The sequence below is a fragment of the Parasteatoda tepidariorum genome, chromosome 6 (genome assembly GCF_043381705.1).
Source record: "Parasteatoda tepidariorum isolate YZ-2023 chromosome 6, CAS_Ptep_4.0, whole genome shotgun sequence".
NCBI classification, from domain to species: Eukaryota; Metazoa; Arthropoda; class Arachnida; order Araneae; family Theridiidae; genus Parasteatoda; species Parasteatoda tepidariorum.
This window is the reverse complement of record NC_092209.1, coordinates 19,821,516-19,837,886: the sequence shown is the minus strand read 5'-3', so window position 1 is coordinate 19,837,886 and position 16,371 is coordinate 19,821,516. Positions and strand designations below refer to the sequence as shown.

At 26.8% G+C, this 16,371-nt stretch overlaps 1 protein-coding gene across 1 annotated transcript in view; it reads left to right on the top strand.

The window, feature by feature from the left end:
• LOC107448591 (alanine--tRNA ligase, cytoplasmic) overlaps positions 1–16,371 on the top strand; it is a gene marked incomplete in the record, with an annotated part of 32,220 nt that overhangs the window by 2,075 nt on the left and 13,774 nt on the right. The window contains 8 exon segments of the mRNA XM_043052450.2: positions 2,866–3,011; positions 4,613–4,804; positions 4,892–5,036; positions 5,985–6,130; positions 7,035–7,143; positions 7,680–7,718; positions 13,125–13,233; positions 15,176–15,300. Of these exon segments, the coding sequence (XP_042908384.1) occupies positions 2,866–3,011; positions 4,613–4,804; positions 4,892–5,036; positions 5,985–6,130; positions 7,035–7,143; positions 7,680–7,718; positions 13,125–13,233; positions 15,176–15,300 (1,011 nt within the window).

Below are 16,371 nucleotides of genomic sequence, written 5' to 3'. Positions count from 1 at the left end.
TTAAGGGTACAGGGGACCTTAAAAACCAACTTTCAGAGTTTTTATGCTACATTTATGAAACTCTCGGTATTTACTTATAATATCTTTAAAAAGCTGTATACAAAATTTCATGTAATTTGATTTATAATTTTTAAAGTTATTGAACTTTTAAAATTTTAAAATAGCATAAAATCAAAACACTCCACAAAGCTTAAAATTCACCGCAGAATCATACTTTTTTTTTTATATGACTCGTTTTTTATTTCCAAATAAAAGTTACTTAGTTACCAGTGGCTAATTATATCTCTAGCTCAAAAAAAACGCACTTTTTTTGTATCTCATGAAAATTTCTGGAAAAATTTTAAAAATCTTAAACTTTTTTTACTATAAACAAATTTTGTCAATGTTCTAGGTAACGAAACATAGTAAGTGTTAATCACATACATACATAGTACACATAAAAAAAGTTTCAACCAAAAAAACTAAAAATTGAGAAAAATGGAGCATTTCGAAAACACAAAAATCCGTCAAAATTTCATTTTGAGAAAATAGCAATTTTTAAAATGTATTTAAAATAACACTATTAGTTGTGTATAATACCTAAAAAATGACTAATTAAGCATATATCTGTACTTTTATCTCCATTATTAGGTTGAAATGGATGAAAATTAGGTTGAAATGGATGAAATATGTGCCTATGAAAAGAAATACACAAATGTACTCAGCAAGCATATTTACTTATTCAAAATTTAACGCAAGTAAATTCACTAAAGTAATAACATAAAAAAGTTAGTAAGCATGAAATTAATTTATTTTAAAAAATATGAATGATATATCAACCGAAAAATGAAACATTGATTCAAATGTAAAAACTAATTGTGTGCGATATATATAATATAGAAGTGTCAAATACAGAAATTTTTTTTAAAATCCTCCCGCACAATAGGATGGTCCTTCTACTCTTACATAATTTTGATTGTCACTAATTTTCTTGTATTTTTTCACATTTCGTTCATGCTTATATTGCTCACATGACCAACAGTTTCACTTTCACTTGCTTTCTTTGCCCCCATTAGTTTTACATTTTCAAAACCAGCCCGCCTCTTTCTATTCATCCTACCTTTCGGTTTTCTCCACTTGGGAGAAATAGAATCCATGATTCAATAAAAACAAATAAAACAACTCAAAAACGTAATAAAAACAATTAAAAACCTAACAAAAACAATTAAAAACCTAGCAAAAACAATTTAAGAAGAATAATAGCTTTGAAAAAGGCTGTTTGTTGTAGAAATAACGAAAAAAGAGCAATATCGACAATAAAAATAAACGAATGCATTAAATAATCAATCAATCAGCTAAGTAACTGTGTTGCCTATAATATTTACAGAAGAACCCTTCTGAAATGAATAATATAAAGCTCCTTTAGCTTTTAGCTTAAAACGAAACTGAAAAAAATCGGCTGCTTCAAACTACTGACTTCTGTTTTCTGAATGTAAACAAAGGGGCGTGGCCTAATTAAAATCCTAATATCTCAGTAAAAAAGGGTTCAATTTCCAAATTTTTTTTTTTTGTTTGAAAGCTTACAACGTCTATTTTCTGAAAAAATAAAAATCTCAAAATCAAAATTTTGGTCACTTTTTTCAAATTTGAAGGTCCCCTGTACCCTTAAGGTTCATGTGTTGACCGTTTTTTCAATATTAATATTACGTGTATTCTGTTAAAAGGTATCAATATTCTTCAAATTTGACTTGCTTATATTGTTTTTTATTAATCCAAACGACACATTCACAATAATTTATTTAATAATTATTACTGTGTTTATTATTCGCTAAATTACCATTCTCAATTTTTATATTATCAGTTGTGATTGAGATTTTCGCATTTGATCTGTATTATTATTGACAAGGTTCGTAACATTTTAAAAAAGTGCTTCTTTTTGATTTACAATTTTTAAAAGCCTTTGCAGGGGCTTTTTTTTTATTCAGGGTTTGTAGAAAGTGCTTAATTTTCTATCTTTTAAAAGAAATTTTGTCTTTGTCGTGTTGGTTATCTTCATAAATTACAAGAAAAGCATGATTTTTCACAATCTTTGCTGCAATATTTATTAGAAACTAGTTATTTTATCATGAATATGGAAGGTTTTTGAAAATGTTTTTGCATATTTTGTGATTATGTTTATAAATAAAGAATTTTAAACCATAGAAGAAAAAAGAAGTTTGTATTACTGCACATATCTTAATTATGAATTTTTTACTTTTGGAAAGTGATTAAAAATATTTTCGATTGCTTAAGAAGTGCTTTTTTTGTTGAAAAATCTGGCTATGCATCCTGATTGATTATAACAACTTTATTTTTGATATACCTGTGTATGATTAGAAAACCTGTCTAAACTAGAAACTTGTGTTATTCTTTTATGTTGGTGAACTTGATTTTCTAGTCCTTGTAACTGATAAGTACCACAATATTAAAATGTTTAAGAGGTAATAAAATATTTTAAAATTAATAAATTTTTTAAATTATGTCCCGTCTGATGGTGCATCATGAGTCTTTACTCTAAAAGTTTTTATATCATAATATTTTATAACCACATTATTTTATAATTGTATATGTGAAAACATTGTGCTGTGTATTTCTAAAATTAGTTTAAATATCATTTTATTGTACTCAGAGTACAAAGGGCTAATTCTGACAAAATGATATTATGATTAAAAAGGATCCAATTACCATTTCTGATAAGTAATTTTTATTTTTCTGTTTATAAAAACAAAATATCCTAGTTACAAGCATTTGGCTACTAAACTATCTTGTTATGTATGTTTCAAATTTTTTTAAACATTTTAATATATTATGCAGTTTTTAGTAACATTCGAAAACTATCTTTAACAGAAAGAAATATGTCAGTGGTCATGGGAGTTATTAACTGAAGTATTCAAGTTATCTAAAGATCGCCTCTATGTAACATATTTTGGAGGAAATGCAGCTTTGGGATTAGATCCTGATGATGAATGTAAAGAAATCTGGAAACAAGTTGGGTATGTGAGTATAGTAACTGTCAAAGCTGATGTCCACTGTATATTATGTTTTAAAACTTTAAATCTCTTTAACAAAATGTTTGCATACATGCAATTCTTACGTCAATTTGATTCTTTCGGCGTGGCAAATTTTTTTGGATGTGTCGAAATCTGCTAATATTGCAATTCTTATTTGTGGTATTTAAACCCCTTCAGTGGGTCGATAAATGAGTACCAAGCATGCTTGGGAACTAAACACTGGGGGTTCCGCGTTTGGCAGACCACCTGACCGGAACATCTGCTCCTGCACCCCATAGCCCAAGGTCAAGAAAACTGAGATGGGCACAGTAGGCCTTGGCCCTCTATGGGCTGTCGCGCCACTGAGTTTAGTTTAGTAGGTATTTAAATACCCAATATCGCTGTGTTTCTGTTTCTCACATATTTTATTTTTCTCTTTCGTAATTTTAGTTATTTTTAAAATTACATTTTTTAGTCAAGTAACATTCAGACAGCATGTTTAGTTTTTCTTTTGATCTTATTTTTTATTATATTAATTATCATATTAAGTAACATTTGTTTTTTTTACTCCAATCAAAAGTACATTAAAAAGTCACCGCAATTGTCTATTTTTGTTGTAAAACGATAGTCACATCAAATTAAGTTGGAAAAAATCAGTTGATTGTTGGCTCGACCACATGGGATCGCTAATCTTTGGGCTTAAGTGGCAGCCTACATACAACTAAACACTGACTTTCTTCTACCTTGCATAAATCATGATTAAGCTGTGTGCTTCATATTTTCTTTTTCACCTAACTGCATTTTTTTGCATGTGTGGATACTTTTTTTTTATATTTATAATAAATATTAAAAAAGTGTGCAAAATTTGAGAATCACCACCAATGTATCCGTGCACACGTACATCTATGTTATCTAATTATGATTATCGTTTCCTTTGGTATCTATTAGCAACAAATTTGAGTCGGTTGTCATAGTTGAGCATCAAACTTAATGTGACTTATTTTTCTATAGTTTCTGCTCATGGTATCTATTTCAAATTTTTTACTTGCACCCATTATTGAGACTACCTAATTTTTCATAAAGTTAATGTTTATGCTTGATTTAGTTTCATTTTGATATGGGTATTTTCTCACAGGCCATTTAATCACCTGTAGCAGATTTATCTGCATTTTTCACTCTTTGCTTTTGAAATTTTCAATTACATCTTTATTCAGCTCTTTTTTTAACTTTATATATATATATANATTATTTTTCTAGGGTTTCTGCTCATGGTATCTATTTCAAATTTTTTACATGCACACATTATTGAGATTGTATACCTAATATGTAGCAAAGTTTAATGTTTATGCTTGATTTAGTTTGATTTTGGTGTGGGTATTTGCACACAGGCCATTTAATCACCAATAGCAGATTTATGTACATACACAAGTCTATTGTGTATTGATAACTCAATCTTGCCAGCTATTTGCAAATATATTTCGATAATCTTTGAATAAAATGTGCATAAAGAAAGTAGACTTTTTTCTTCTTGTAATTACATATATATGTTACAAAAATTTTAAAATTAATATATATGTATGTATGACTATTCATAATTGATATAGCTTGCCAGAAGAAAGGATTTTACCTTTTGCAATGAAAGACAATTTTTGGGAAATGGGAGAAACTGGTCCCTGCGGACCATGCTCAGAAATTCATTATGATAGAATTGGAGGAAGAGATGCTGCACATTTAGTAAATGCAGATGTACCTGATGTCTTAGAAATTTGGAATCTTGTGTTCATTCAATTCAATAGGTAAATTCATAGATTTTCACATAAATACTCATCTTTATATCAATGCTGTTAAAGTTCGATAAATAAATATGTATTTTTATTTCTCAGAGAAAATGATGGTAGTTTGAAACCACTCCCTAAAAAGCATGTTGATACTGGAATGGGTCTTGAAAGATTGGTATCTGTGATTCAAGATAAATCATCCAATTATGATACAGATTTATTTCAACCTATATTCTTATCAATTCAACAAGTAAGTTAATATTTTTGAATCATATCAGTATACTGTTCCTAATTTACTTAAATACTGATTAAGTATTTAAATTTTGCTACTCTAAATTATGCATGTTTATCATTCTATTTTTTAGTTCATTATATGGAAAAAATAACATACAGAATCTTATTGTAATTTACATTTAAACTTAAATTAAAAATAATAATGAGCCTTTTTATGAAATGGCACAATTTTTTTAATTGCTTTGTATTTTGTGTTGCTGTTCATGTAATAATGGTCGAGATTTAATGTTTAACATTTTTGTTTGGTATTTATTTATTTTTTCACTTTCTTAATGTCGAAATAGATATTGTGACAAGTTTTTTAGGCTGAAATCAAAATATAAATTTTAACAACATAAAAAATCTTGCCAAATGTGTCCCAGATTCCTAAGAAAAAATATTTTGATGTGTCTAAATATTTAAAGAAGGTATATTCCAACCTTAGTTCTATTTAAATCCTGCCTATAAATAACTTAAAATAAAATTCAGTTTCTCTTCAAATGTAACATTAAAATGTCTCAAATTTATTTTTATGGAGGAAAAAAACAATTATGTTCTATTAACCAATACAATGTTGTGAACAGACCTAGTCCTTCAAAAGTGCCATGACCACATTGTAAACCACATTGAAAATGTTAAGATTGACCTGGTCCGGTCATAGTCTGAGAGGAAGACTAAAAAGTTTAGTTTCTTCTTTGGAAAAAAACTTTTTTCTTTAAAAGATAAAAAAAAAAAAATGAGTGGAATACTGAACTCTGAAATCAAATAACTGATTTTGGTTTGAGTTCTTAATTGGATAAGAATCTGGTGTGTTGATTGAGTTTAAAAAAGAGCATGAGTTACTAAACATTTGTTGCTGAGAAAAGATTCTATGTGTGTATTCTTAAACTGTTTTAATGTACAATTTAAATGTATCATTTTTCAGTCCACAGGTGCTGTCCCCTATGGAGGTAAAGTAGGACCGGATGATGTAACTGGCATAGATATGGCTTACAGAGTATTAGCTGATCATGCTAGAACTTTGACTGTGGCACTAGCTGATGGTGGCAGACCTGACAATACAGGCCGAGGGTGTGATATTATTGATTTAAAGTGTATTTTAGATAATAGTTATGATTTTGTAAAATAAAAAATGAATTATAAACAATATTCTCATAAAATTTAGACGTGTAACAAATAGTGATTTGGCCAAATAATAAATATTCAGTGACCAAATAGCAACATTTTTTTTTTTAGAAAACAATCATGAATAAATATTTTTTGTATAGAAATTTGTTTAGTCAAATAAAACTTAGCTGTATTTTTGGCATGGGTTAGGGGAGAAAAAAAACCTAAATATAAATATTTAATCTTAAAAAAAGCTAACAACTATTCATAAAAAAAAACTAAAGTTTTTATTCATTCGATACCTAAAAAAATTCTCTTAAGAAAATCAGAAAGAAACAGTATAAAATGTGATTCTATTTAATGCTGTAAATATAGTTTTTTTCTGCAGTCACTGTTGCTTAATTTATTTTTCCTTTTATTGATTTATTCATTTTATCAAAAGTGAATAAGCAATCATACCATGACTAAAATTAAAGAAATGAAGTTGTTTTACTTAAATGATAGGTTTTATCTTTTTTAATCCCACTCTTTATAGTTCTGTACTGTGTATATGTTTTTTTTTTTTTTTAATCTGACACTGGATGATTTATATGGCCTTATTTTATGATATAAGTTTGAAAATTCCCTGTAAGCAAGTAAAATGCAATCATATAACATTCATTTTTATATAATTCTTTCAGCTTACTGTACAACAGTAAAATTATTATTATGCTCGAAGCAAAGGGAAAAAACAGATTGCCAGTAATTGTTTTATTTTGTTTTCAGTATATCTCAGTTTGTAATTTGTGTTAATGTATATGATTTGTGTTAAAGCATCAATGTATTTATTATCTTTTAGAGCATATTCTAAAAGTGTACTTTTCTTTAGTTATGTTCTAAGAAGAATATTGAGGCGTGCAGTTCGATATGCATCTGAAAAGTTATCTGCTAAACCAGGGATGTTTGCAAGTCTTGTACCAGTTGTTATCAACATTTTAGTGAGTGATTTAAATATTTGTTAATGTTATGTAAATTGACATTTGGAGTACTATTTGTTGATACAAATCTTTTAGATTATTCTCAGTGATACTGGGACTTATCTATCTTTGCAATGTATGCCCTGCCTGAGTTAGCAGTTTTAATTGTAAAGTTGTTTAAAAAACTTAAGTTATTAAAATTAAAATTTCAGGCATTTCTAATAATGCAGCCTGAATTTATTTTGTAAAGTTTTTGAATTCTACATATCTTAATAAATAAAAGGTCTAAATTCATTTTTTTAAAAATGGCAACCTGAGAAAGCATCTTTTATGTAGGTTATCAACACCACCAAACGCAACGAATTAATGCAGAAGAAAGAAAAAAGTCTATTCACTGAAATGTGAACAGCATTAGGAATTACAAAATTTCTCGAATAAAATCAAGCTTTTCATCTTTCTCACTTTAACAGCTGTATTTAATTATATGTATAAATATAAGTTGATGTTATAAGAATCAAGAACTGTTATTTGAAATGTTTATTTTTTTGTTTTTGTAGGGTGATATATTTCCTGAACTTTCAAAAGATCCACAAACAGTAAGTTATATAATTCTCAGCATGATGAGCACACAAAGTGTGTTATTCACAATTTATAATTACCTACCTAATCACCAAAATCTACTTTTTCATTTTTCAAGAAATTTTATTTACCTGATAAATTTGTCTTTATGAATTTTTATGTAACAGAGACAAATTTTTAAAGAATAGCTCAGCTTCTGGACTAACTTTACTTTAATAATGGTTGATATAATGTAATATGGTTGAAATCTGTAAGAAATGAAAAAATTGTAGTTAAAATAAAGAAATGATTTTTTCTATTTTTATTTTCTAGCATCCATATTTCTTTACAGAATTTTTAGGGTCCTACATTTATGAATTTCTAACAACATGTTATAGCTTTATTATAATTGAATTTAACCTTAAATATTTCAAAGTATACCTTCCCTAAAATTCATAAAATGTGTATATATATTATTACTACTCTAAAGCGTCAACAGAAATGTCATATTGTTCATTTCTACTTAGAAAGGTGTGCATTCTTTCTATTGCACTACAAATTACAGTCGATAACTATTTTAAAAATGTGGCAAAAAATATTTTAATTTAAAATTTAGTTTTAAAATCTAATATACTATTAAGCTGTTATAAGTTATGTATATAGAAAATTTAATCCCTTTGTTTTGCAACAGTGTTTGAATTTTCACTGTTTTGCAACAGTGAAAATTTACTCAAGTGATTTGTACTTTATAATTTTTATAGGAATTTTTATTTTTAATATATATTTTGTTAAACAATTTCAAAAGTGAAAATCTTAAAATTTACTTATTTTATTCTGTGTGTCCTGCTTTAATTATTTCAACAAAATTTAAAAGCATTTACAAATCAAGATAATTATTTGATTTGACATGTAATAACTAAAAAATGTTTTTTCTTTTCACTATAATAGTATTTATTCTACTTTTTTTTTTCTTTTTTTATGATGATTAATTTGCTGTTCACATTCTTAATAAGATGTGATGAAATTTATCTAAGGCTGATAATTTTCTATATAATGCTTGACTTTTTTAGTCTGTTGCATATGATTAATTTAGTTTGCTGTTCACATTCTTATTGATGCGTGATTAAATCTGTAAAGTATGATGTTTTTGTTTTCGATAAAATTTTTTCTTATTGTTTCCATATGATTAGTATTAATTTGCTGTTCACTTTCTAATTGATGTGTGATGAAATATGTAAAAGTATTAAGTATATATTTTTCCAATAACATTTTTTTCTTTCTTTATTATTTGCATATGATTAGTATTGATTTGCTGTTCACATTCTTATTAAAGTGTGATATTAAATTTGTAAAAGTGTATTTTTTTTCTCCTTATTGTTTTCATATGATTAGTATTAATTTGCTGTTCAAATTCTTATTGATATGTGATGAAATTTGTAAAAGTATGAGTTTTTTTTTTCCAATGACATTTTTTTTCTTATTGTTTTCATATGATTAATATTAGTTTGCTGTTCACATTCTTATTGATATGTGATGAAATTTGTAAAAGTATGATTTTTTTTTTCTTTTTTTTCCAATGAAATTTTTTTCTTATTATTTTCATATGATTAATATTAATTTGCTGTTCACATTCTTAATAATATGTGATGAAATTTCTGAAAGTATGATGCTCCTTTTTTTATCAATCTGTTTTCTTTAATTCTTAAACAAGATTAAATGTTCCTCTCCCTTAATTTTTGGCTTTTTCTGCTGTTTACATATGATTAGTCTAGTTTGCTGTTCACATTCTTAATAAGATGTGATGAGACTTAAAAAAAAATATGATTTTTTTTCTTCTTCTGTATAATATTTTGTTCTCTATGTGTGGGAAGTATTTGTATCCTGACAACCTTTTTAATGTAGTACAAGAAAATTTATAAAAGTACGCCCAGGCTGATTATTAACGAGAACATGGAGACCAAAGTAATTTGTTCATTAAACCTGTGGAAACTTTATGGGAGCTTGTTAAACCTAAGTTAGCCAGTAGCATCAGAAATGGAAACTGAGCTCTACAAATATGAACTAGAAAATGTTTACAATTGGGTTACTTTATGTTGCTTTTTACTTACACTGAATCAAATGGATTGAGAGGTTTTGTTTAATTTTGTCTTTCCTCAGCAGTTGATTATTCGCGACAAATATGTTTTCACAAACAACGACCCACTCATGACCACCTTTATGTTTTGAAAATTTTTTATTAAAGCCTTATCCTCTTTTTTTTCTTTCTGGTATTTTTCAAAATGTTAGCGATCAGATTAAAAGCTTTTATAAAATCTGTATTATATTAAATTATTATCTGTAAAAAGCTTTGTGATGATACTCATTTTTTAAGTAGACATCCCAGGAATTGAAAACTCAAATTAGTACTAATTTTTGCTTTGCATTATATTAAAAACTATCAGGATTTTATTGAATTGATTTTATTTGATTTGAGGATTTTATTGAATTTCTTTTTTAACTTTCCCAAGGATTGCCAGTATTTCCTCTGAATCTTGTTGGCATGATCCGATATATTCTGCATCATGTTTGAGCTATATAGATAGAATCTGAGAAATGGGAATTCATTTAACATCCTCTGTTTGAAATTTCAGCTACCATCCATTGTTTTACTTAAATGTTGCTACAGTATAGCACCATAACTTTACTTGTTATGGCTTATAATAAAACAGCTGAAAGACATCACATTGTTTCTCTTCATTCTTTATCTACCAATTCGAACTAAAATTAGTGTAAAGTACTTTTAAAACTTATAAAATTTATCAGAATGAATAGCAGCCTTCCTTCTGTCATTTTAAATTAAGAAAAAGAATGGTTAAGAAGTTAATTAAAGGTCCTCATTAAATCCAAGGGCATTATTGTATGGTTTTTAATATTAAAACCATTAAACCTTTTTGCACAAAGCAAATAATCTTCTACTCACGTTATTAATAAAGTGTGAAAGTATAATGCTTTCTTTTCCTCATATATTTTGATTTTACCTACTGTTTGTAAATGATTAGTTATATTTGTTGTTCTCATTCATAACAAGGTGTTTTGGTATTATAAAATTATTTCTAACTTTATTTCTTTATATTATATATTTTATTTTTTTGCTTTGTTTTCTAACATTTTTTTTTTTATCTTTCACAACTTTGATTGTTGCATGGGATTTTTTTTTTCTATTCAAATTTATAAAAGTATGAATTTTTTAAAATTCCCTTTTAATAATTGGCATTTTCTACAGTTCGCATATGATTAGTTTATTTTGCTGTTCACATTCATAACTAGATTTGATGAAATCCTAAAAGTATGATGCATTTTATCTATGATTATGCCATTTTTTTCGCCTTGATTTCTGCATGTTTATTTATACATATATATTTTGTTCACATCCTTAATGAAGTGTGATAGAATTTTTAAAAAAAATTGCTTTTGTACCCTTCCCTGCAGTTCGAGCATGATTGATTTTGTTTGCTGTTCACATTCATAATCAAATGTGATGAAATTTCTAAAAATATGATGCTTTATTATTTCTATTTAATATTTTGCTACCTTTCGAAGATAATTCTCCTTTTGATTGCTGCTCAAATCAGTAATAAAGTGTGGTAAATTTAAGAAAGTATGTTTTTTCCCCTCTTTTTATGCTCTTCTTTTTTAGCATTTTACACATGATTAGTTTAGTTTGCTGTTCACATTCATATTGAGTTGTGATGAAATTTCTCAAAATATGATGCTTTTATATTTCTATCTGGTATTTTGCCACATTTTCCCTTTAATTTTTTTTCTTCTTTCTGTTCACATCTTTAAAAGTGTCATGTATATTTTCTTTATGTTCTTGATTGTGGCATAGAGTTGGTAATTTTTTGTTGCTCGCATATAAATGAGGTGTGATGAAATTTATAAAAGCAAAATATATGATTTTTTTTTTTTTTTTTTTTTTTTTGCATATGATTTTAACTACATGCTGTTCACATTCTTATGAGCAATGATGACAATTATATTTTATGATGCATACATTTTCATCCTCATTGAAAAAGTAATTTTATTTTGTTTCGTTCTCTTTGCTTTTAAAATTGCCTAATATTCATTTCTTCCTTCTAATTTATGTTTAATTCATTCTGGGAATATTCTGTATCATTTATGTACTCTTCTTAGATGTGTTTGATGTTTAATTTTATGAATTTGTATATAGTGTTGCATTGAAAAAGTTGTGGTTTTAAATTGTTATATAAATTTTTAATTTTCTCTAATTTTTATGAATCAATTTCTTCTTATTCTCTCCTGCTTTATCAAAGCTTCCAACTCTACTGGATTTTTCAATAGACAACTTGGTTTTTCTAGTTTCTACTGGTTTAGTAAAAATTCTCCAGGATTTTGTACATTTTAGAAAATTTCCTAAAATTGAAAAAATTTCATTAAGAAACCCCTATTGAAAAAGAATTTTTGCAAGGTTTACTGCTTGTTTGAGTATTTAAATAAGTATTACTAATATATAATGAAGCAGGCTATATTTATCGAAATCAGTTTTTTAAAAAAAAATTTGTTCTAAAATATTCAGTTTATTCAGAACTCCCTTTTTTATTAATTTAAAAAATATATATATTTTTTATCAATTAAATGCCTATTACTATTCAAAATTACGAGTAAACATAATACGCATTTCAAACATATTTAATGCCAATCATTACTGGAAAATATTTTTCTTTTTGATGACTATAAAAATCCCTACATTTTCCTATGTGTAAAATATTTAGTACATTATGCAACAGTTATAATGAAATTTATATTTCCTAAAATTTATTGGATTTTTAATTATCTATGTTGGCAACTGTAATTTTTATATATATATATACAGTAGGGAACCGATTATCCGGAACGATCGGGACCATCGCTATTCCGGATAACTGATTTTTCCGGTTTTCTGAATCGCTACAAAAAGCCGTTTTTNCATAATCTGTAATAGTAATCATTAGGAAGACGAAAATACAATAGGTAAAATTGCAAATGATGAAAATAAAATAAATAAAACAATCTGATTTCCTTTTTTTTAAATTTCATCTACTTTCTAAAGGCAAACCAAACTCTTTCATAAAAAGAGAGATATAATGACGTAGACTAATATAAAATATTAGAGTTCTAAAAAGGAATAAAATTACGCATAGTTTATGCTTTGCACAATATATATATATATATATATATATATTGTGCAAAGCATAAACTATGCGTAATTTTATTCCTTTTTAGAACTCTAATATTTTATATTAGTCTACGTCATTATATCTCTCTTTTTATGAAAGAGTTTGGTTTGCCTTTAGAAAGTAGATGAAATTTAAAAAAAAGGAAATCAGATTGTTTTATTTATTTTATTTTCATCATTTGCAATTTTACCTATTGTATTTTCGTCTTCCTAATGATTACTATTACAGATTATGGATATAATTAATGATGAAGAAGCACAATTTCTAAAGACACTAAATCGAGGGAGATTGTTGTTGGAACGAGCCATCAAGAAACTTACTTCAAATGTTCTGCCAGGTAATTTTCTTCCTTTTGCATGGAAGTTATGCATGCTAGAATTAAAATTTCATAGCATTATGCTTAACTTGTAATTTCACTAAATTGGCATTGATTTCAAGAAATAAAACTACTACTAGTTTTAAGTAAACATATCTGGTCTATTGTCATTTAAAATGTACATTATTAGTAAAATGTTATTGACTGTAATTATTAAAATTAATTTAATTTATTAAATTAATTTTGTAAGTTTGTCTTGCAAAATATAACTCTTCATTTATAGAAAAAAAATTTTAAGCCTGAAAAGAAAAAAAAAATATTATTATTATTATTTTTTTTTGATATTTGAAGGTGAAAACGTAATATATTCCTGTGTCAGTCAAGAAAAGTGGGGTAGCTAATTTATTTTCCAAAGTAAGGTAAGTAAGTGATGTGAGGTAGCTAATTAATTTTCCAATGTGAGGTAGCTAGTGAGGAAAAGTGAGGTCTCAGAACCAAATTTGAGTATGACTGCCTTTTTTTATTTTTTTATTTATTTTTATAATTTCATGGAACAGTTTTAGGACCAGAGAAGGATAGATTCATTGGTAGTGAAATAGTTTAATATTTTTAGTTATAGATAAAGCAAAAAGTTCATTCTTAAAATTTTTAAGTAATTTTCTTTTAAATTTTGAAAAATTGGAGTTGCATAATGGTTTATCAGTAGGAGTGGGCGTAACTAGAGATTTCACTGTACTGAAAAACAAAATTAATAAAATAATGGTATTCATTCATTTAGAAAAACTAAAAATAAATAAATTATCTATTAAAAGCAAAGTTAATGTCGAAAAAATGCTTATTCGTTTTTGGGATAATATTATTCGCCGTGTTATTATTGATATAAATATTAACATAGCAAAGTAAGTGGAAAAAAAAGTTAATGGGAACTGTAGAAAACTACTTATAAGTATTCCACCACTACTTATAACTATTTTAAACGATAAATAAAAGGTCAGATATGGAAATGGTCATACTCAAAATCCTTATTAAGGTCTTATAAGAATTCTATTTGTTTTTAGAATTTGAGCTTTAGTTAGGTGTCACTGTTAAATGTATTTCATTTCCCTCTGAACTCAAATGTTTATGCATTAAGTAACAACTATAATATTATAAAGTATTTTTCTGATATATTTGGTGATTATTTAAATTGCTCCAAAAGTAAGCAGTTTTAAAACAGATACTGTGGAAGGAGATTTCTCACGGTCCCTTGAAAGGGATGTGTACCAGAGAAAATTACTCAATGGTGAAAATTTTAACTATCAGGTGTTAAAAGCGAATAATATCGTCATGCTAAGTATTGCTAATACAGTTACTCTCTATTCGGATAGGATGAGCTACAAAAAAACGTGTTTTGCTTAATGTAGTAACGTAAAGTCCCCATAAAGGACAACAAATAATTATAATAAATAAAAAAAATTAAATCATTTTAGTTTTATTAATTGATGAGTTAAGTGAAAAAATTAGGTAAATGACATTCAATTAGGCTATAATAAAGGTAAGATGAAAAAAAGTGTTTTGCATTTTATTACTGATTTATTAGAAGGTGGGACTTATAATTCTTTGTTTTATTTTATTTACCACTGTCTAATTTGAAAAAAAAACTAATGCAAGGATACTGAAAACCAATGTTTATTAGTTATATTAGAAGTGGAGAAGAAAAAAAATTCTCCTACATTAAACATACCCATATTTCTGCTACCACTTTATTTTCACTGATTCATAAAATCCCTTTAAAAGGCCATTTACTGGGTTCTTCCACTAAGTTCTTCAATTGTGTTGGTATATGCCTTTCAGTTTTGTGCCTGATTTCATAGTGTTGTTCAGTACTGATTTTTTTTTATTTTACCTGTACAAAGAACGGTATTCAACAAGTGTATATGATTTAAATTCATTGTCACTATATTTTATATGTATATATCTGTAGGGGATGTTGCATGGAGATTATATGATACATATGGATTTCCAGTTGATCTTACACAGTTAATGGTTGAAGAAAAAGGTTTAGAAGTTGATATGATCGGCTATGAAGAAGCTAAAAAGCAGGCTCAAGTATAACCAAGTTTTATATTGTTAGAAATTTAAACGCAAAATCATGATTAAAAGAATTTTTTTTTATTTTTTAAGTACAATTAACCTTAATTTATTTGGTAGAATAGGAGAGCAAGAAATTATTATTGGGTATTTTGAAAATTTTTTTGTAACTGTTAAAGGTTCTCTCTCGCTGTGTCACCCTTTGTCAAAAGACGCTGTGCACATTGCAAGAAAATTACTAATAAAGTGGCAATACTTAAAATGTTTTATTTACTATTGCTGTATTGCAATTCATAATTATGTAATTTGTGCATTACTCATTGAATATGGTGCAGTTTTGAATGATTCATTGTGATTGCAAGTTAAATATTTGCTCACAATCGTGATGGTTGTCTTTTTTATTCTTACTTAATAAGAACACTTTTTATCCAACTGCTCAAATGTGCAGCTTATTAAAAAAAAAATTAAAGATTATTTGTCATTTGATGTTATTTAGCTTGTTGAAGTAGCTGCTAAATCATGTACACTTATCTCAAATTATCAGGGATGCGATTTTTCCGTTTTTTAGCGGATTTCCGCTTTTTTCACTTTTATCTCTTAAATTTCAGCTTTTTTTTATCAAAAATTCAAATTTTTTAAAAATTTCAATTTTTTCACTTTTTTCACTTTTCCGCTTTTTTCACTTTTATCTCTTAAATTTCAGCTTTTTTTTATCAAAAATTCAAATTTTCTAAAAATTTCAATTTTTTTTTTTTTTTTATAAGTATTCCGCTTTTTCAGAAAATTATCCGATTTTCAAAGAGAAACAGAAAATTCAAACTACATAGCTACCAATCCTTTCTCATTTTTACTTATTTTACCTATTTTCTCCCCTTTTACAAGCAGCAGATAAGATTTTCCGAATTTTTTACCCGCCCTCCAGATAGATCCGATTTTCATAGTTCAAATGACGCTGCTTCTGACAAGCTTTTTAGAGGTCCCAAGCCTGAAATCTGCTAATATCTCGATTCTTATTCACACGATTTTAATATCAAACATAGCTTTTCGTATTTGCGTGTTGCGATTCTTATTCACGCGATTTGAATATTG